The following is a 20,272-nucleotide window of genomic DNA, read 5'->3' on the forward strand; positions in this document are numbered from 1 at the left end:
CAATTACACTTTTACAAGTATGCTTAGTCTTGTGTAAAAATACAGATTGGACAACTGTTTGAAATTATTCCGGACATGGAGATTTATTTGGAGACTTTTGTGCAACATTAAGATAATGTAATATTTGTTATGAATGCAATTTAAATAATGACTTGTGTGTGAATCCACACAATTCAAATTAAGAATATCAGTAGTGTTCATCACCCAAATAAAGGTTTATTCATTTACATATTTATAAGGTTTAAAATCCAATCTTCAGGATTTCAATCACAGACCACTCTCAGGCCTACACCACTTTTTGTGATTTCTAAGGAGTTAAGAACAATACATCAATTTCTCTGTACAATATTTTTATATATTTCTTAAACCATTCTGATTATGCATTAAGAAATAAAGAAGGATGGATTTGTATAGTGCAAAAAAATATTGACCATCTCCTACAGTTAGAAACTGTCTATAATATAATATAATACTATGTAAAATGTTTAACCATGACCAAGTCCCAAAGATTTCAAATAGACACCCAAATCATGAACTCTGGCTAGCCTTCATACTGGTTCTGTAATAATACATTGTGTATTTTGCATAATCCCAACATTCCCACTTAAATATAATATGCCATAATTAATAAAAATAAAAATGGATAAAGATAAAAATGTTCTTTTAACACAGTGATTACATTTAAATTCTCTGCTCTACCTTTTTGTCTGTGAATGTGTGGCTGAGATGGTCAAATGATTTGTTTGGGAGTGTCCCAGAAGTAGCACAGTTCAGTGACTTATTTCTGGTTCTTCAGCAGTTCATCAATCTGGATTTTGTACATGTTCTTCACATCTTCGAGGTCCAGTCTCAGCTCCTCTGCCTCTTCAGCCTTCTCGCCATACATCTGCAGGATAGTGTTGTGCCTCTGCTCCAGATCCTGCAATGCACAGCCACACAAATTAGAAGGACTTCTGCAAATACAGCATTAATGTATCCTCGATTTGCTTAATACAGCCCTCACCTTGAGTTGAACTTTCAACTTGGGGATGTCCTTCACCATCTCCTCCATCTCATCGTTTTGATTGGTGAGTCGGACCAGCTCTTCTGCCATCACAGAACGACTCCTCTCTAGACTGGAGATCTCAAGCTGCAACATCAGGACAGACAGAGGGTAGTAAAAAACACTCGATACAAAGCTGCCTTTAAGTGCAGGACATTACTCTTTTTTTAAATCTATCAAAATGTTAATTTAGCTGTTGACTTGTTATTTTTCCACACTTAAGATACATTTTTTGTTTTAATTGTAAGAAAACATTGTAGATCAGGCAAGCATTCTGTCTGCAGACAGATGCTGCGGAAGTGTAGATATACCAATAATCTAATTAATAAAGTCTTAAAGTGCTCATATTATGCTCATTTTCAGGTTCGTAATTGTATTTAGAGGTTGTAACAGAATAGGTTTATGTGGTTTCATTTTCAAAAAACACCATATTTATGTTGTACTACACATTGCTGCAGCTCCTCTTTTCACCCTGTGTGTTGAGCTCTCTGTTTTAGCTACAGAGTGAGGCATCTCACTTCTGTTCCATCTTTGTTGGGAGTCGCATATGCGCAGTAGCTAGGTAAGGACTACTAGCCAGTCAGAAGCAGAGTATGAGGGCGTGCCGCGCTAGCAGCTAGGTGAGCATTATACCGCGTGTTACAAAGTGACGCGGTTCGTCTCTGAAGTAAAGGCTGGACTACAATAGAGCTGTTTGGAGCAGTTTGTGAACAGTGTTTTCTGTTGGAGATGGTAAGTCCCTTTGGGGTGGACTTTGGACTTTTTCACTTTGTAAACCTACAACGTGCACAAAAAGATATACAACACAATAAAAGGAAAGGGAAAAAGCCAAAAAGCATAATATGAGCACTTTAAAGGTCCCATGACATGGTGCTCTTTGGATGCTTTTATATAGGCCTTAGTGGTCCCCTAATACTGTATCTGAAGTCTCTTTTATATAGGCCTTAGTGGTCCCCTAATACTGTATCTGAAGTCTCTTTTATATAGGCCTTAGTGGTCCCCTAATACTGTATCTGAAGTCTCTTTCCCGAAATTCAGCCTTGGTGCAGAATTACAGCCACTAGAGCCAGTCCCACAATGAGCTTTCCTTAGTATGTGCCATTTCTGTGTCTGTAGCTATTGAGGAGGAGAGAGGGGGGGGGCAAGGTGGAGGGTGGGGGTGTGGCCTTGACCAACTGCCACTTTGCTCGTTTGAAAGCCATGATGCCACTCTCTCTTGGGTGGGCCAAATTATCTGGGCAGACAAAGCAGAGAAAGGGGAGGTAACCTTTCCCCTTATGACGACATAAAGGGAAGATTCCAGATCGGCCCATCTGAGCTTTCATTTTCTCAAAGGCAGAGCAGGATACCCAGGGCTTGGTTTACACCCATCGCCATTTCTAGCCACAGGGGGACCATAGGCAGGCTGGGGGAACTCATATTAAAAAACCTCATAAAGTGAGATTTTCATGCCATGGGACCTTTAAGTAGCCTTATGTGGGTTTGTTCTGAATTGCTACCTGCAGTTGTGCTATCTCTCCTTCTCGGAGTTTGAGCTGAGACTGGAGGTTCTCTATGACGCTGGAGCCTCCAGACAGCCTGGCGGCCTCGTACAGGTTGGTCCCGCTCATCGACATAGACATGGTCATTGTACCTAGAGAGTGGTCTAAACAGTCATCCTGTTGAAGAATGAAACACAGTACAGGGCAGGTCAAGCTTCACAAATCCAAGCACGGACAAACTAATCTTCATTTCTAGATTTGTTTCAATTTTCCCCAGTGTGTACCTGGGAAAGAATAGAGGTATGTAGACCAGCATTGTCCGCCCCACTGATGGAGCTAGAGCGGGACAAGGAGGGTGTGGAGGAGGCTGGGGGCTCCCCTACAGAGTGGGTCATAGCCTTTCGCTCCTGATAGGGAAACATTTCACAACTATTAGAGAACAGAATAAAAAATATCTTAACTGATGAGATGAAACAGGCTAAAGATTAATAATCTTCTCCAAATTCTCCTAAACCTTTTCCTTGAGTGCTTCATGTGCCAAGTAGCATTTCTTCTTCTCTTGCTCCACCTTCATCTTCTCCATCTCTAACTGATTGGTCAGCAGCAGCTGGTGAAGAAGCAAAAAGATGCACATGAGGAAGTTTTTTCATAGAGGAGAACAAGGGTAGGAAGAAGCATAATGGTACCTTTTCTTTCTTGGCCTCTTCTAGCATGCGAATGTGTTCTCCTCTCAGATTTTCCAGATCAACATGCTCCCTACATTGAAAAAACAAGCAATACGTGACAACAAACAATCATCACTATCAGCATTAAATAGTCATATTTTCAGTCTTTCTCACAGTCATGTGTAGCTAAAAGGATGCGTGCACAGTACACCATACATAATTTACACCTTCCAATATGAGCTCAAAAAAGTTCCGAGCCAGCCAGGAGTCGAACCTAGAATCTTCTGATCCGTAGTCAGACGCGTTATCCATTGCGCCACTGGCCCAGCTACAGCAGCAGGACTTCTCACAAAAGATAACCCAGCATGCATGACTGCTTCTGTCAGGGAGGGTGGGGGCATCCCCCTGGCCTCTCCTTTATACTCCGACTCACAAATGGGTTTACACTCCGACTCACAAATGGGTTTGTTGTTAAACAAAAGCACTCTCCAGGAAGCATTAGCATTACAAGAGGAGATGTAAGTTCTATCCTACCCAGAAACACTATGCCAGTAACTTCCCCACATAAATATGCATGTGTAAAAGCAAAAGATAGATTATTAGAGTGACAACAGGATGTAATGAATTAATGCAGCATAAAATTCACAGTGTGTGTCTACTAATGTTTTTTTCTGGAAACAATGAACAAAAATGAAACCAACTGCAGACAAGACAAAAACACTGCCATTTGGAGTCAGCTATATAGCACGTATTGATGGTTAGCTCCTTCATTCTGTCCTGCAACACACTTTCTTGGTGGTCTAGTGATTAGGATGTAATTAGTAGCCACTCATTTGAAAGCAATGTCATAGTTCAAATTAAACCAACTAACTCAACCATGCATCCACATTTCAAGATATACACTACCGGTCAAAAGTTTGGGGTCACTTCGAAATTTCCATTCCACTCCATTATAGACAGAATACCAGCTGAGATCAGTTGCATTGTTTTTTTAATCAGAGCAGCAGTTTTCAGATTACATTATGTGTTTACATAATTGCAAAAGGGTTCTCGACTGTTGTAGAAAGAAGTGGCTGAAGAAACGCTTGAAATTCATGCTTTTTGGTCTAAACATCATACCCAAATTAAAAGTGGTACATCCCCATATACTTTGACACTCTGGGGTGTGCCTGATATCATTGGAAAGGTGACTGATGTGGGTGTGTTTGTGTATTTGAGAAGTGTTGTATTGTGTAGTTTTTTTGGCTGTTTTCTTTGCACTTTTCAAATGGAAATAAAAAAAACGCACAGACATATCTGTAGAAAAAAAATCATATAAAATCCATTTTTGAGTCTTTTGGCTTCTGGATTTTTTCTGTAGTAAGCGGATACATGTGGCTAATGCCCTGTGTTGTCTGTCATCTGTCAGATGTGTTTACAGCAGTGTATTCTAATCATTTTACAGATGTATGACTTGAAAAACCTCCGTTCTAGCCTCTGTAACTCTGTCAGTAAGGCCTAGAATCACCCTGACACTTGAACCCTTTTGCAATTCTGTAAGCACATAATGTAATCTGAAAACTGCTGCTCTGATTAAAAAAAACAACGCAACTGATCTCAGCTGGTATTCTGCCTGGAATGGACATTTCTAAGTGACCCCAAACTTTTGACCGGTACTGTAAGTAGAAAATACAATTAGTGACAATGACTGGTTGATGGCTGGATTATCACTCAATCTTGTAGGCTTGAGTTTTAAATTGTAACTTGTCACCTGCTACTCTCATCCTCCAGTTTTTCTCTCTTGTTTTTCTCAGCATCCAGCTGCGCCAGCAGCCGGGCCTTCTCCTGGCGTAACAGGGAATTCTGGGACTCCAGAGAGGCCAGCTGGGACTTGATGGACAGAAGGTCTTCTGTTGCTGATCGCTCCTTTTCCACAGCAACGGCCAGCTGTGCCTGGGCATCCGCTGTTGAAAAGAAAAGGGAGAGCAAAAAAAAACAAAAAAAGCTTGTAAAGCTTTTTGCTCAATTTGTACAATACTGTATTTTGGTGTGCTTTTTGACACATCCTGCCTCTTACCTAGTCTGTCAGAGATGTTCTTCTCAAGTTTTTCCCAGGATGCCGTCTGTCCGCCCAATGAGGCCTGTAAGTTCTCAATTTGACGCAGTAGGGGCCGAGTTGCCGAGGTAACACTCTGACTGAGTTCCTGGTTCCTAGTCTCTGCTTCCTGAAGCCTCTGTGGAAGATGAAAATAAAAATAAATGGCGTTCATTAAATAAATCCTGTACGGGTTAAAATGATGGTTATTTTTGCTTCTTGTCAAAGGGAACTAGCTTGGTAGGACAACTTCTAACCAGCATATTATGTTACCTGCTGCAGCTCACTGATCTCCTCCCTTAAATAATCTTCTTTCCTTGCTTGCTGTTGCTCAGCTCTCTGCAGAGCCAGTCTCAGGTCACCCACCTGTACACAACATAAAAAAATAGTTAATAAAGGATGTCCTGATAAACTTGGCAGTGTTTGAAATGAATGTCTAGTGTAGAAAATTCAGCAAGGTTGGAACAATAAATCAGAAACTCCAACTTACACTTTATACTATGTGTAAAATTAAATAAATTACAAAATAAGTGTGCATGAAAAAACATCAAAGTCACTGCTATATTGACATTGGTAACTCGCCATTTCTATCTGGCTAAGGTAGCATGTCCAACAAAATTATCAACAAAATGCTGTAAACATACACTGTTATGCCGCAGCTCTGGTGGTATCCCATGGATTAAGATTTTGTAAATGAAAGCAAGTGCAGGTGAATAAAACCTGGGTTTGGCGTGCCTGTGTGAGTGAGTAATCACAACAGGCAATTGTTTGGGTATGGACTGCAGTAGGGCTGCAACTAACGATTATTTTCATAGTCGATTAATCTGTTGATTTTTGTCTCGATTAATCGATTAGTTGTTTGGTCTATAAAATGTCAGAAAATGGTGAAAAATGTGGATCAGTGTTTCCCAAAAGCCCAAGATGATGTCCTCAAATGTCTTGCTTTGTCCACAACTCAAAGATATTCAGTTTACTGTCACAAAGGACAGAAGAAACTAGGAAATATTCACATTTAAGAGGCTGGGATCAGAGAATTTTGACTTTTGTCTTAAAAAAATGACTCAAACCGACTAATCTATTATCAAAATAGTTGGCGATTAATTTAAGAGTTGACAACTAATCGATTAAACGATTAATCGTTGCAGCTCTAGACTGCAGTACCTCATGCACCACGTAAAACAAAACCAGTTGCAAATAATCGCTGCACCACTGACTCACAATGGAGGATTACAGTTTAGTGAGGCTGCACCAAAGCCTACTGTAGTGTATACTTAACATTAATGTATGCAAGGTGGGCTAGGTTGCTTGTGCAGCAGCAACCCCAGTGGATCTGATGAGCTTTACTTATATGCATAGCAAACAGATACAGATACATGTCTACAGCATGAGCCTGTGTTACCTGATTGGCCAGAGCCTCCTGTTGCATCCTGGCCTCCTCCTGGGCCTTCTCATAAGCCAGGCTCAGCTGCTCCTTGGCCTGTGTTTCCCTGCTAAGAGCTGCTTCTTCAGCCTCACTGGTCCTGCTGACATGTGCCTTGTGAAGTTCTGCCAGCTCCCTGACAACAGAGATGTAGAAGTAGACCATCAACATCATGACCCTATTACAGTGCCGCGCCTATTTGTAAGAACAGTGGTACATTTGTTGTTGTTTGGCTCTGCACACTGGACCTGAAATGAAACAAATGACGATGGTGTATTTATTATGTAAGTATAAGTTCATTTGTATGTATGATCATTACTTTCTGTCCCTTAAAAACTGGAAGACTATGTATAGAAATGGTTACAAACCCCATACTGTTCACCCATTGCAGATGTAAACACCCTCATATTAAAGCTGGAAGTCAACACTTTAACCTCAATTTCATTGCATCATTTCAAATCCAATAAACACAAAAAATGCGTCACTTTCCAAATACTTAGTCTGCACTGTATACTCGGTCAACCATGAAATAATGTATTGAAATGTTAAGTTCAATACAACAAAATCGCTGGCTTCTGAGGTTAGATTTACAGTAAGAGCTCTTTGTCGTTAGTATTCAGTATCAATAGCAGGGTGTGTCACTGTTTACTTGTAACAGTTGTCCAGAGCAGCCTGGAGGCTCCTGTTCTTCTCCTGCAGCTCCTCAGACTCGGCCTGCAGCTTGCTCAGCTCCTTCTCCTGCCGCTCCACCACAGCGTTCAGCTTCTTGATGTTCTCCCTGTGCTGTCTCTCCACCTCCTCCTTCCCATCTAGAACCTAAACACATAAAACAAAAAAAACTGAATTGTAGCCATCATTATACTAAATATAGTTATTTAAGCTAATCATAACACACACTATATAATCAGTAAAAGTAACAGAGGAATACATGGCAAGTATTCAAGACAAGTCATGTTTTCCATAGGTTTATGATGGAAGACAAAGAGATAGCAGTAATGAATAGTGGTAAACTAAAAACAAGTCCCATCTGGTGAGAGTAATTAGTGCTTTATCTAATGAAAAGCCAAAAGCATATCAAACAATGGAACAACAAAATGATCTCAAGCTAATTTATTGTGCGTCCGAACAATACCAAACCCTGACTAGTAAACCTCCCTCCCTCTTATTTAACCAAAGTACCTGAACTTGAGAACTCAAATGCTGCTAACTGAAGCAATCAAAACTAAATTCAGTTTGAATACGTTGACTGAAATTAGCCCAAATTTGCCTGTAAACAATACCCTGTTAACTTAAGACGTAACCCCTAAAACCAATAATAACAATGTCTCCATGAAACATAATTTATCCGTGTATACATATACGTCAATTTTAAATTAAATTCAACATTTAATTCAAACAACACTAAAGTGAACAAACTAGGTCGAAAAATCTTAATCAAACTACAATTTAGAGAAGGTTCCTCTGACACAAAATGTATATTAACTGCTTCTGCCCAGATCCCCAAACCTCAAAGTGCTTAAAGCAGTCATTTAACAATAGCAGGGTAACAATTATTTCCATTGTTAAATTGACATTTTTAAATATGTACAAAAATCTGACCTGCTGCAGTTGCCTGAGCTCCTCCTCCTGCTCCTTGATTTTCCTCTGTTGCTTGGTCATCCTTGCGTCGCTCTCCTTCTCCTTCACACGCAGTTTCTTGATGATGTTGCTGTGCTGCAGCTGCTGCTTGGACAACTTTTCACCTACAAGTAATAGAAATAAACACCTACTCAGTCAACTTAGGTAAAGTCAAACACAGATGCTGAGACGATACCCACTACGTCTGAGCAATATTTCATTAACAAGGTATAAAGTCACCAGCTGTCCTTAAAACCCACACTCTACTCCTTCAACATTGATGTATGCATGATTTCTTGAGCCTTAATAAATTATTTAAAGTATGGTGGTGACACTTTTCCATCCATTCATTACATTAATCAAAAAATGACAAATAAGTCTTTCACGGCTCAGTGCACTTAGCATCATGCCTACTCTTCTTTCAACACCTTATGTGCTACTTCAGCAACTTTTTGTGAAGTTGGATACAGTAAAAGCAGCTGTGGTACCTATTCTCCAACTGGCTCTATGAGTGCAGTGATCTTGCTTAATAATGGACCAATGTCAAAGATTGTTGTTCCCATCAGTCACTTAGACACAAAAACATAGGAAAATAGGGTCCAGGTTGAAAAAAAACCCCAGTATTTACCCTTGAAACATTTTCTTGACTGTACAGCCTGCCTAGAGTGGAATTGTGTGTGTTGGTTGAGGTGAACTCTTATAGTCTGCTACATAAATAACAGTAGTATTACCTTCTTCCAGCAGGCCTCTGATCTGTTCTTCCTTCTCTTTGATGAGCTCCATTGTATCACTGGAGTGAAGTCTTGTAGAAAGCTCTTCTCGCAAACCCTTTATTTCCTGTAGCATAGAAAAATGTGATCTTAGACACTGACACTTTAGACATGTTAGATTTTGGATTTAACATAAAAATAAATAAATGTGGGTTAGTTGTAATATATATATATATATATATTTATTTTTTTATTTTTTATTTTTTTTCCTCAGGGCCTTTGTAGGTCTTGAAGTGGAAGGAAAGTAAAGCCTCGGGTCACTAAAATGCGATTTACCTTCTTGGCTATGTCTCTTTCTTTGCAGGCCAGCTGAGCCTTCCTCTCTGCATCTGCTATGCGCTGGGTGAACTCATCCTGTAGGGACTGAACAGTGCAGCTCTCCTCCTTCAGGCTTATCACTTCACTAGAGAATGAAGGGACTCATTAGTGTAAGAGCTTATTGTCAAAATCTATACATGCTTTTATTCTGCACAAGTAGACTATTTTAGGCATTTAACAGAGTGACATTATGACAACACCACTTGAAAATGTCAGCAGTATTTCTGTAGTGTAGTTAGAGTAATTACATGAATACATAAAAGGTTTATAAAACATTGCATTTGTTAGTTTCATAGAAACAACATAATACGGCGCTACTATATGGCCTTGTCTGATCTGGATATCAGTACATTAGTCGCCTGGTCAAAAGAGCTTTCTTATCAAGAATATTTACAGTGCCACTGTGCACCAGGTGTGTGTGCCATATACTCACTCTTTGAGATTGTCACACTGCTCCTCCAGCCTGGCCTTGTCTTTGCTGACTGCCAGCAGCTGAGACTCTCTCTTCTCAAGGCGGCCCGACAAGTCGTCAATAACCTACAACATATCCACAACATCTTATTGTGTTTACAACAGCAGTTGCGCAGCAGAGCCTATAAATGTAAAACATACTCATAAGGAAAGTAGAGTGTGGTATTAAATAGATTGTAAGAGTATTATGGTTCCCTTCTTCATATAAGCATAACAAATGCTGGGACTGAGAAATACTGATACTTGACCAAATGTTTTTGAACAAAAATTCTGACAACATTATTGGCAGATATTTTAAAACAAATTAGTGTTCAATGGTCTTCAACCACACGGAAAAATTGGGATTGAAGCTATTAGATGGGGAAAAAACACAAAGTCTTGGTCTGGACAACAAGCTCGGCAGAATTTACAAGATGATATGAAAATATGACATGATAGTCTGGCGAAGCTGCATTCTACTGATGGCTATGCAAAATACTAAGTTGGTCTAAATGAATATGTTGTTACTTTTTAAATGTTTCTTTGTGATTACTGCAGAATTACAGTTAAGTTACCTTTTAATTAATGACTGTACTTATATACTCTACATTTTCTACACACTTTTCAGGGCAGTTTAAGACTTGCATGGTACTATATACACAACTAATCTATAACAAGTATCTCTCATATTTGTTTATCAAATGTTGTGGCAAAGATAATATACAGTATACTGGAGGTAGGGCGTTTTTGAAGTTGAACAATAAACTCTGTGTATTCAATATGAACCACAAAGCTATATAGACTTTGTAAACAAACATACACATTTGTAAAATATACATAAAACAAATCTCCACAATTGATTCAACCAGCTACATAGGAACACAATAATAATTGCTACCTTTTGAAGCTCCAAAATCTGAACTGTTGAGACACTTTTCATCTCTTCAGTGATTGGAGGAGTGATCTGTTCTTCAGCTTTGGAGGAGGGATCAGACAGTGGGTTAGCCGCAGATTCCTGTTCCTGTTCTGTCAACTCTTCTGGCTGCTCACTATTAACAGGTGTCGCACTCCGTCCACTCTCCTCCATCTCATCCAGCGACTGCTCCCTCATTGTTTCAGTAAAGCCCTCTTCCTCCTCTTCCTCCTCCTCCTCCTCCTTCTTCTCCTCTTTCTCCTTCTCCTTCTCCTCTCCTACCTTCTCCACTTCTCCATCTTCCTGCTTCTGACATAGAGCTGATGACACTGTTAAAGGAGGGCCTGCAGTGACAGACGCTAGCGTCCGACTCCCAGGGATCTCATCATCCGAGTTAACCTCACTGACGCTCCGGCTATCCAATGACTGCACACTGAATGAATCTATGCGCTCAAATGCATCCGAGGAAGAGCCGCTGCTCTCTGTGAGTTTGGAATAGTCCTCCAGACGGGGGAAATCTCCACAGGTGGAGGCAGTGAGAAGCTGGAAGGAGCCCTGCATTAGGTGAAGGCCTGCCTTGCTCTCCCCTGTTTCTTGTCTGGAGCTGGCTGAGCTCTCACTCAACACAGAGTCATGGTCAAGCACTTCAATGTCACTGGTGGTAGAGGTTCCTGAGGAGAAAGCGCTGACTGGAGGAGAGGGCGTGTCATTTTGACGGTCCCCCACCTTTGAGTCTTTATGCTCTATGAGAACTTCCTTAGAGGGCGGGGAGGGCGAAGGATCAGAAGGTGTAGAGCTCTTTGGCTCAGAAGTGACAGCAGCAGGTTCAGATGAATCTGTGGTATCCTGCTCAACCTCGTGATCTGATGCTGTCTGTGACTGCTCTGTTTTTGAGCCTACACAAACTGGAGAGCTAACATCTATTTCTACACTGCTTTTTTTGCTGTCAGGGTTGCAAGGAAGATCGATGGAAGAAGAAGCAGGGGAAACTGGCTGCAGGAGGATAGTGTCTGCATAAGGTGCTGTTGGTGAGGACTCGAGCTCAACTGGCTGGCTCTCAGCAACTGCCTGATTCTCTTGACTCTCATCCGCAAGTGCTGAATTTTGAGTCTCTACTTCTTTTTGTGCCACAGCCTCGATGTTTTTCTTTTCCTTCTCCTGAGGCCTTATTTGAGACTTAGTAGGGGGCACAGACACTACCTGGGTGTTGGTGCCACCTTGTACGTCTCCAGGTGGCAGAAAGGCACTAAAAAAGTTTTCGGATTCATCCACAACTGTGCGAGTAACAGGAGTAGTAATGGCCTCAGAGGAAGGAGGAGGAGTGGTGGTCTTTTCTTCAAGGGGCGCTTCCCACTGCGTCATTCCCCATCCTCCACTTAATGACAGCTTTCCCGGTATTGTAACATCTGACAGAAAAGAAATTGTACCAGTTGTAGCAGCTATCCGAAATTTGCATATGGCAACATAAGCTTTTACCACCCTATGTCACACTACTTACCGTCATAGGGCTTTACAACTGTGTCACCCCATTGGTCCTCTTCTTTGATGTCCAGAACTCGGTCGATTGACTTCTGAGCTGTTGTTAAAGCTTGTTTAGCGAAGCTGGACAGGTGAGATGCGTTGAACCAACTCATTTTGACTGTTAGGCTAGCTAGCTAGCTATCACCAAGTTCAAAAATTGTCACACGGATTTAAAAGGGAATTTGGCGTTACCACACAAAGCAGAACTTGAACTGTCTCTGCATTTGTCGTTATCAACGATAACCAGGTGCGAACAATATTTCGCAATGTGTTGTTCTGTCCAGAAAAGCTTTGTTGACAGCTAGCTTCCACTTAGCTAGTTAGCAAAACTGTAAATACAGGGACAGCATTAATCCCAGTAACGTAGCTAATACAGTTACAGCTCGCAAACTGGCCAGTTGGCATTCAAAATCGCATATCTCATGCAGAAATACAGGTATCTCTAATACCATATATAACTCTGCCACAACGATCAAAGCAAAAGCATCTCCATGTTTAATCCAAGCTTTTTTCGGTACCTTTGCTCGGCCGTCATCGTTTGTTTTGGTCGATCACAACTTGTATTCCCACTAGCATTAGCCTGTTCGCTACTTCCTTTCCACGTAGCATCATAACGTCATCATCCGGTTTGAGGATTCTTTTTTTTTTTTATGAGGATGAAACATTTTTTAAATGAGGATGTCTAGTCTGCAAAGCAAAGCCCGCAAATATGTAACTCAATTAATTATAGGATACATAATTGCAATACAAAGACATTGCCATTTTAGATGTTAGCCATACCTTGCAAATGTAATTCTCAGTTTATATTGATGCATGGAAACAAACGGCCTCTAAAGCAAAGTTGATCTTATATATTGAGGCCTCCCAATTCTACATACTAAACTTAAGAGTTAATATTGGTTCACTGCCACAAATTCATGTAGGTACATAAAGAAAACAGAAACTTTGTAAGAAAAACATTTTTATTCCAGGTCACACATCATTATCAGTGTCTGTCGATTACCACTTCAGTGGTTTCTGCAACTAAAAAACTGTTGGAATAAATAAATATTCAAAATATTTAAAACTAGAACATGTACAGAATATATTTCCCGAAGTAACCAATTTATGTCTCTTTGTTTGCACGTAGCACGCTTCAGGTTGTAGTGCAAATAACACACGAATGCCGAAATCCTCGACATTTGCAAGCAATGTATCACCAAAAGATGAGAAGGTATGAACTATGATTTTGGCTTTTCAGTGCAATACATTAACTTTAGTCAATAAGTACATTAAAACGATGAAATTACACTGTTCGTTTACACTGTGAATGAATACACTTTAAACGGTTCTAGTTTTTAGGCCATTTTAAATATTCTGCATCAAGTTATAGTTGGCCAAGAAACAAGAATGACATCAACTGCTTGTGTGGGAGTGCTTGAGTTTATCCTATGAGGTAAAGCAGAGTCTGAACAACATGGTCTGGGGTGTGGTGACATCAGCTACAGCGAGCTCTTGTCCGTCAGTCAGCCCCAGCTCTGGAAAAAACATGTTCATAACGTGGGTGAGTCAGCACATTTACAGTGTATTCATCTCACCAATTCAGAGTGTAGGCATTGCCATTTCTACCAAACATATTTAGTAAATAAAGCACCTCACCCTTCAGGGTTTTGGACAGATTTGGCCGTGTCCTCTGTTCAATTGAAGCGACAGACTGTAAAACAAAATAATAATTGAGAGTCAGCTCAAACTAAAACTTCCATGTTTGCCTAATTTCATCAGCACTCACTTCAGACACACATGAACTGAAACACAAAACGGTGTGAAACCAGAGGTAAATTACCTGTAAATATAATGTTTTGTTCTTTCCTTCCACTGTTGCGGTTATAGCAGGGGATTTCATTTGTCTGAAAAGATATTTTAAATTTGGTTGTTGAAGACAATGTGTAACGCACCATTAAAAATCAAAACAAGCAAATAAAACCATAAGCAGAACTTAAAGCGTAACTCTCGCCAAAATGCAACCTAGGGTCTTTTTGTGAATGTACCCGAGTCAAACTTTCGTTTAAAAGCATATTTAGGATGGATGCGTCACTTTTAAGATGTACTGTATTTTAGTTTTTTGGTCAAATTGCCTTTTGAATGGGGGTAATAGGGGCACTTTTATGCTAGCCTCAAAATAGCTATTTTTAAAACACTAAGAAGGCTCGACACAACATGAGACTTTGCTCGAAGTATCACCAGGGGCTCTACAACTTAACTACACCGGTGCACAAGAGATACACTAAATCTGTGGCTACTTGTTTTGATATCGACTCGTTTTGACTGCCGAGGTGGTAGCAGCCGGAAACAACAAGAGCTACGGTGAGTTGTTCAAAACCTCTGTTTTTAACTCTGTGTACACAAACAACGTTCTCAATGCTGGAGTTCATGTGTAGAGCCCCTGGTGATACTTGGAGCAAAGTCTCATGTTGTGTCGAGCCTTTTTAGTGTTTTAAAAATAGCTATTTTGAGGCTAGCATTAAAGTGCCCGTATTACTCCCATTCAAAAGTCCATTTGACCGAAAAACGAAAATACAGTACATCTTAAAAGTGACGCTTCCATCCTAAATATGCTTTTAAACGAAAGTTTGACTCGGGTACATTCACAAAAAGACCCTAGGTTGCATTTTGGCGAGAGTTACGCTTTAAGTTAGGTGGCACAGTGCATTCATTCATTATAAGGCAGCTAAACCTACAGGGAGGCACTCTCAGTCAGGTAGTCCAACATCTCCTGGAGTTTGGAAGATGGAGAAAAGTGCAAGTCCAGAGGTACCTGGCTGCAGGCTGAACAGTTTTCCTGCATCCGAAGTGAACAGAAACATGTGTTGTACAAAAAGACAACTTTGTCACAGTAGCAAACATGAGCTGGCAGATGAAATTCTGGGACAAACCTTTCGTTCTGCTTCAAAAGTGTAGGTGTACAGCCCGTCAACGTCATTGAAGACCATGTAGTTATTAAGAGGTATATAGGCACTGCAGATGCAAAAGGTATTATCATGAGAAATGATGAAAGGCACACATGATGTATACAGATCTTCACTTAAACCTGCAAACTCACCTTGATGCTATTTTGAAAACCTCAGTTGCGCAAGCAGCTGGGTAAAAAGGAAAAACATCCGTAAAGAAAACAGTTATGTCCGGGGATACAGTTTTGTTACAGGAAGTCAATATACTCAGTACTGTTTGGAAATGATTAACTCTTTTATGGCAGGGCATACAATCTTTCATAAAGGAATCAGGTTCACATCTCTAGTCTCTACTAACACACCTTCACATTTATTCAGACTAGTTACTTACCAGCTATGACAGCATTTGTAGACGCGACAGCTGGAATTATCCTCTTTACAACACCTGCAACATTTAAATAGGATGTAGAAAATATACTTTTTGCGTACTTCTAAAAAATGGACAATCAAAGAAATTAAAGCTATATACATCTGCTGATCAGAGCGAACATCAATAAGACATGTTGGTAGCAATGTTTTACCATTTTTGTGCAATGTGCTATGTGTGCTCACCCTGGGTTAGTCTGTATGTGACTCCTGTTATGTGGAAATCTGCTGCCCTCTCCAGGGATCTCTGGTACACCCACTGGATGTGCTCTGGGTCATCCCCATCCAGGATCACACCATCTAATCCACATACATAAACACACACACAAAGAAGACCTTAAGTTTACTTGTTTCTGGAGGTCTAGTAAGTCAGGGGGCGGGTTTGTTGAGCCTCAAGTCATTCTTAACAAACATTCTAAACATTACAAAGATCATTTAACAGAAATAGTAACTGCAGTGTGATTCATACCTCCAAAGGGTGTCTCTTTGGGCCAAAGCAGCACCCGGACATACTCAATGCAATGTTCTGGCAATCGAGGCATGGAGGCTATTGTACACATGGGGAAGTTGATCTACGAACACATATGTATTTTAGAAACAACAAACTGACCAGGAACTGTTTTTGTAAGACCATGTGGTGATAAACATTATTTTATAAAAGAAATGCTACCTCACCTGAGGAGGGTAAAGCTCAAGGGTACAGTCGATGCAGGCGGTCATGCCAGGGAGAATGACTCTGGCATTGCCCTTAAAGCCTTCGGTCCCACCATCAATTAGAGGAATGATGGAACCTGGGTCTAAGACTCCATCCTCATACACCAGTAAAGACAGCTGCACAGGAAGACAGAGGGGTTGCTTGTGATTACATAAAACATTTTCCTCTTAGCATACCTGGCAGTGTTGCCATATTAAATGCAACATATGCACATAGAAAAATTAAGGATAAGGATAAAAACTGTTGGCTAGTACTGAGACAATACAAGACTGTGAAAAAGATTTCGGGGAAGAGGAATAACTTACCAGCATACCATTCATCCACCTCCTGGCAACTATAGAGTCCAGTCCACAGACAATGATATGGAATTCTAGATGCAAACAGAAAGATGAAGGAATGCAAATCAAAAGTCAGATAATGACACAGTCAAAGCAGTAGAGATGTAACAAAATCTCTTGATTCAAAAATATAATGCATTATAACACTGAAAAATTTAATGCATTATCATTTAAATCTTATCTGTGGCTATGTGAAAGGTACAGAGTGGGATTTGAGTGCTGTGGAGCAGATATTTAGTTTGGAAAAATCAGTGTTCTTAATCGAAATTTAATCGTGATTACGATTTTGGCTCCCAATGATCACAAAAACTGAATAATCGAGAAAAACTATTATTTAGCTCATTACGTTTTGCAAGTAAACTCTTATTTTCTTTTGTGTTCTGAATGAAAAAATAAAGTTTAAATAGGAAAAGTATTAAGTCAAATTTCACAGTTATGTGTTTTTTTACTGTTGATTTATTTAACTTTTTCCACTGCTTTTTAAGTTCAATAATTGCAACATCTTTCCAGAAGTCAACGAGTAATCGAGTTAAATTATCGTGATTTCAATATTTACCGAAATAATCGAGCATCCCTAGTGTTCTTGAATTTTTAGCTCTTGTTAACTGCTGGATTGGCTTTTTAGTCTCTGTCTTTTGGTATTGTATCAAACACTACACCCCTTTCAACCAGACATAAGGAAAGTTGGGACTGAATAGTCTTAATGATACTTACGTCTGTAGAATGTTTCATCTAAGTCTTGAATTTTCTTAAAATGTCTGCACAAAGCATTTAGGAGAAATTCATGTTTTGCCTTCACAATGTAAGAATTAAGTATAGTGTCTATTCTACGTTATTAAATTGTGATTTCTGACATGGGCATTAGCTGCTTGCGACATTTTACACATTTTAATTGTGGATAGTGGTTCGGGCTATTTAAACAACTGCATTTATATCAAGCATCTAAAATCTTGCAACGGTTGTTCATTTAAAAGGATACGGGACTACACAGCACCCAGGTATGCGGCTGTTGATGAAATCAGCTGCAACGTCCGCCTTGGGCCGACCGACATCTTTTGGCCTGGTCAACATCACACACACACACACATTTAAAGAACATATCTGATTGCTTCAAACTTTACTTTTATCGATAATACGGGTCAGAAAGTTACACAGATTTTTTTTTACATAACTGTACTGACCTGAAGAGGAACTGTCGATTCAGGTTTGACAAATCAATGGTGTCCATGTCAACAACATGAATGTTACAAAAGCCTGATAAACCCTGAGCCAGAACGTGAATGAAAACAGTCATTAAAGCACAAATTATACCTTCCAAATATTTTAAAATATAATTATAGTGATCATACCAGGTCTTTCAGCAGCTCACATCCCAGACCACCAGCACCAATGACCAGGATTTTGCAGGTTTCTAACATAAACTGCAAAGACTGTGGTGAGAGGTGATAAATACATTATATATAAGAACAATACAAGATGACACAGGACAGATCAAATGACAAGTTAAAAACTTGCATCATTCCACTCCCTTTAATTGTTACCTCTGTGCTAGGTTCAAAGTCAGGATGCGTGAAGGGCCCAGACCTTTCCAGAAACTTTTTGATATGGTTCCACCGCCCCTCCCACTCACAGGTGCGTCCACTGCCTCCATCAACCACCATCCTGTAGACAATAATGTACATTTAGGATGTATCGTCAGCAGTATTTCAGGGTAGATGGCTTTGTATGGTTAGGAATTACACAAAAACGTGCAAGTCTACTGAGATCATGCAAAAACGAAACAAATCAATCAAGACCTAAATTTAATACTAGGATTAATTGCCACATAGAAGGGGCGCTATTTACAGTTCACAGCAGATCAAGCAATAAGGTTAATTTAATTCTTCAAGAGACTAAATAAGAGTACTATATTAACATCCACTTGTGTTTTGGCGTCTTCCCTATTCCAGCGTCTGCTCTAACATGTGTAGCGTTTTGTTGTTTAACCACTCCATGAACATATAGTAAAAGTGCATATTTCTGACATGTGGGTGTTTCTGACCCTCTGGTATTTTAGGGGTTATCTAGCGTATCTGTCTTGCCTTGCCCCCCGCCCCCCCTCCTCGGTTAACAGTAGAGGGAACACAATCTCGACGGGGAAACAGTATTTGATACAACACCGGCAGCTAGGCTATGTAAATAGCTAACATGTCAACACTGAGAAGGTAACGTTAGAGTAAAGACATCTAACTTTGCATAGAGGTAAACTATGCCATGAATGTTTTACTGAATAGACGTGTTAGCTACTCATGTCCAACTAGTCATTGTTTTATTGTCCGTAGCCTAGAGTCAGTGTACTCTCTTTACAACTATCAGATTAGCTTCTTGAGCTAGCTAACGTTAACCTTCCTCCTGTCTGGTAACCTCAAACCTTCCGCCAGTTCTACCAATTCATCACTAACTTCTCAGTCAGCTCCACTACTCTCCTTCTTTTCTTCTCCCTAAAAAGAGAGAATAAAAGAAGTTTCATTCATGCTGTGCTTTCGTAGGTTAATGAGATTTGAAAGCATCTTTCGGGCAGTTAATGACTATTTCTTGCTTGTTTCTTCGGCAGCTAACGTTACTTACGGCTCATCCGTGTCCGCCATGTTTGGCTACTTCGCTAGCTATATGCCTTCAAATGCCGAAGTTAACAGTGGTAAATACAACCTCTCTTAGGCAATAATGTAAAATTAGTCCCAAGGACAAAGTTAGATTTAGAGGCTTTCTCTATTTTAGACCAGTAGCGCAATTGTGTTGTCCAGTTAGGCACCGAAGAAGATAAAATGCATACAAGCTAACTTAGCATTAGCTATATAGTGTAAGCTTAATTGCAATATCTCCGATAGTTTTGAAAGCAGCATTGTCAACAGTGCACTGCAAAGACGGCAATTACACCAAAGACCCAACAGGTGACAGCATTTACCCTTTATTGTATGGCTCAGATGTACAGCGCAGCTATACCTACCTTAGTTTATATCGAACTGTATTTATGTCACAAACATTAATGGTTAAATAGTGTATTTGGATGATCAAAGAATGACGACATTTCACATCAAAGACTGGAGCTTGGAGAGAAGAGGAGACTGGCCTTGGCTTCTGCTATTGGCGCACTGGGTCTAATAATGGCAAAGTGAGTTAAATAATTGACTCTACTAGTAATTACTTGATAATTGCTCTGCTCTGTAGATTCAGCCCTATAAATTTAGCAATTATCTATAAAAAAAACAAAAAAAAAACAATTTACAGTCAAGGAGGGACAGGAAGAGAGAAATTGCCCATTTTAGTTAAATAAACCTGTTCAAGAGCAGAAATTATTAAAATGGTCCTTTATTTATTAATAGCACTCTTCCTTGTGTTGTTGTTATGTCCTTTAATTCAACAAACATCACAACAGCATACAAATGAACTATGTCACATATGTATTGCTTTGAGTTGCCTTCATTGTGAATTGCTGCATGAGGCGCTTAGCATGAATAAGACATTAAATTGAGGTCCTGTTATTAAGTTTAACGACTTTACTAGTGAAGGCATCTTCCTCAAGTATCTGATTTACTGTGTCCACATTGTGCTAATG

General features: G+C 39.9%; 2 protein-coding genes and 1 non-coding gene across 10 annotated transcripts; all 3 read right to left on the reverse strand.

Moving 5' to 3' along the window:
- Positions 1-57: 57 nt before the first annotated feature.
- tmf1 (TATA element modulatory factor 1) lies at positions 58-12,883 on the reverse strand. Of its 2 annotated transcripts, XM_036002232.1 has the most exons (18): positions 12,625-12,883; positions 12,249-12,586; positions 10,736-12,156; positions 9,821-9,924; positions 9,346-9,472; positions 9,031-9,136; positions 8,282-8,424; positions 7,332-7,498; positions 6,662-6,818; positions 5,536-5,628; positions 5,245-5,401; positions 4,939-5,131; positions 3,210-3,279; positions 3,038-3,130; positions 2,808-2,930; positions 2,542-2,700; positions 1,004-1,129; positions 58-919 (listed from the first exon to the last, which is right to left on the reverse strand). In XM_036002232.1, exons 2-18 carry the CDS (start codon positions 12,382-12,384, stop codon positions 779-781), a joined length of 3,516 nt encoding a protein of 1,171 aa, XP_035858125.1. In that variant the 5' UTR covers positions 12,385-12,586; positions 12,625-12,883; the 3' UTR covers positions 58-778. The 2 variants fall into 2 exon arrangements, with proteins under 2 accessions (XP_035858125.1, XP_035858124.1); XM_036002231.1 differs by having other exon boundaries at positions 12,249-12,871.
- trnar-acg lies at positions 3,442-3,514 on the reverse strand. Its single transcript has one exon. It is a non-coding gene; the product is annotated as a tRNA-Arg (tRNA).
- A 332-nt stretch (positions 12,884-13,215) lies between the features above and the next one.
- uba3 (ubiquitin-like modifier activating enzyme 3) lies at positions 13,216-19,509 on the reverse strand. Of its 7 annotated transcripts, none has more exons than XM_031278199.2 (18): positions 19,285-19,509; positions 19,066-19,157; positions 18,219-18,339; positions 18,027-18,107; positions 17,859-17,941; positions 17,657-17,737; positions 17,392-17,435; positions 16,645-16,709; positions 16,300-16,455; positions 16,094-16,196; positions 15,811-15,924; positions 15,590-15,643; positions 15,351-15,387; positions 15,184-15,265; positions 14,989-15,089; positions 14,094-14,157; positions 13,910-13,964; positions 13,216-13,788 (listed from the first exon to the last, which is right to left on the reverse strand). In XM_031278199.2, the coding sequence occupies exons 3-18, from the start codon at positions 18,336-18,338 to the stop codon at positions 13,700-13,702; spliced, it is 1,329 nt and encodes a 442-aa protein (XP_031134059.1). In that variant the 5' UTR covers position 18,339; positions 19,066-19,157; positions 19,285-19,509; the 3' UTR covers positions 13,216-13,699. The 7 variants fall into 7 exon arrangements, with proteins under 7 accessions (XP_031134059.1, XP_031134034.1, XP_031134055.1 ...); XM_031278174.2 differs by having other exon boundaries at positions 19,119-19,157; positions 19,285-19,496; XM_031278195.2 differs by lacking the exon at positions 19,066-19,157 and having other exon boundaries at positions 18,027-18,098; positions 19,285-19,406.
- Between the last annotated feature and the right edge of the window lie 763 nt (positions 19,510-20,272).

The sequence above is a fragment of the Sander lucioperca genome, chromosome 6 (assembly GCF_008315115.2).
Source record: "Sander lucioperca isolate FBNREF2018 chromosome 6, SLUC_FBN_1.2, whole genome shotgun sequence".
Taxonomy (NCBI): domain Eukaryota; kingdom Metazoa; phylum Chordata; class Actinopteri; order Perciformes; family Percidae; genus Sander; species Sander lucioperca.

What these genes read in the sequence shown, in the direction of transcription:
- tmf1 (XM_036002232.1), bottom strand. Translation starts at nt 12,384, where the DNA reads ATGAGTTGGTTCAACGCATCTCACCTGTCCAGCTTCGCTAAACAAGCT. An exon ending in ATACCTCTATTCTTTCCCAG is followed by an intron (nt 2,701 to 2,807) that starts GTACACACTGGG and finishes ATTCTTCAACAG; the next exon opens with GATGACTGTTTAGACCACTC. An exon ending in AGTTGAAAGTTCAACTCAAG is followed by an intron (nt 920 to 1,003) that starts GTGAGGGCTGTA and finishes TGTGCATTGCAG; the next exon opens with GATCTGGAGCAGAGGCACAA.
- uba3 (XM_031278166.2), bottom strand. Translation starts at nt 19,186, where the DNA reads ATGAAACTTCTTTTATTCTCTCTTTTTAGGGAGAAGAAAAGAAGGAGA. An exon ending in CAAAGAGACACCCTTTGGAG is followed by an intron (nt 15,925 to 16,093) that starts GTATGAATCACA and finishes TATGTGGATTAG; the next exon opens with ATGGTGTGATCCTGGATGGG. An exon ending in CTGACTGAGAGTGCCTCCCT is followed by an intron (nt 14,158 to 14,988) that starts GTAGGTTTAGCT and finishes ATATCTTTTCAG; the next exon opens with ACAAATGAAATCCCCTGCTA.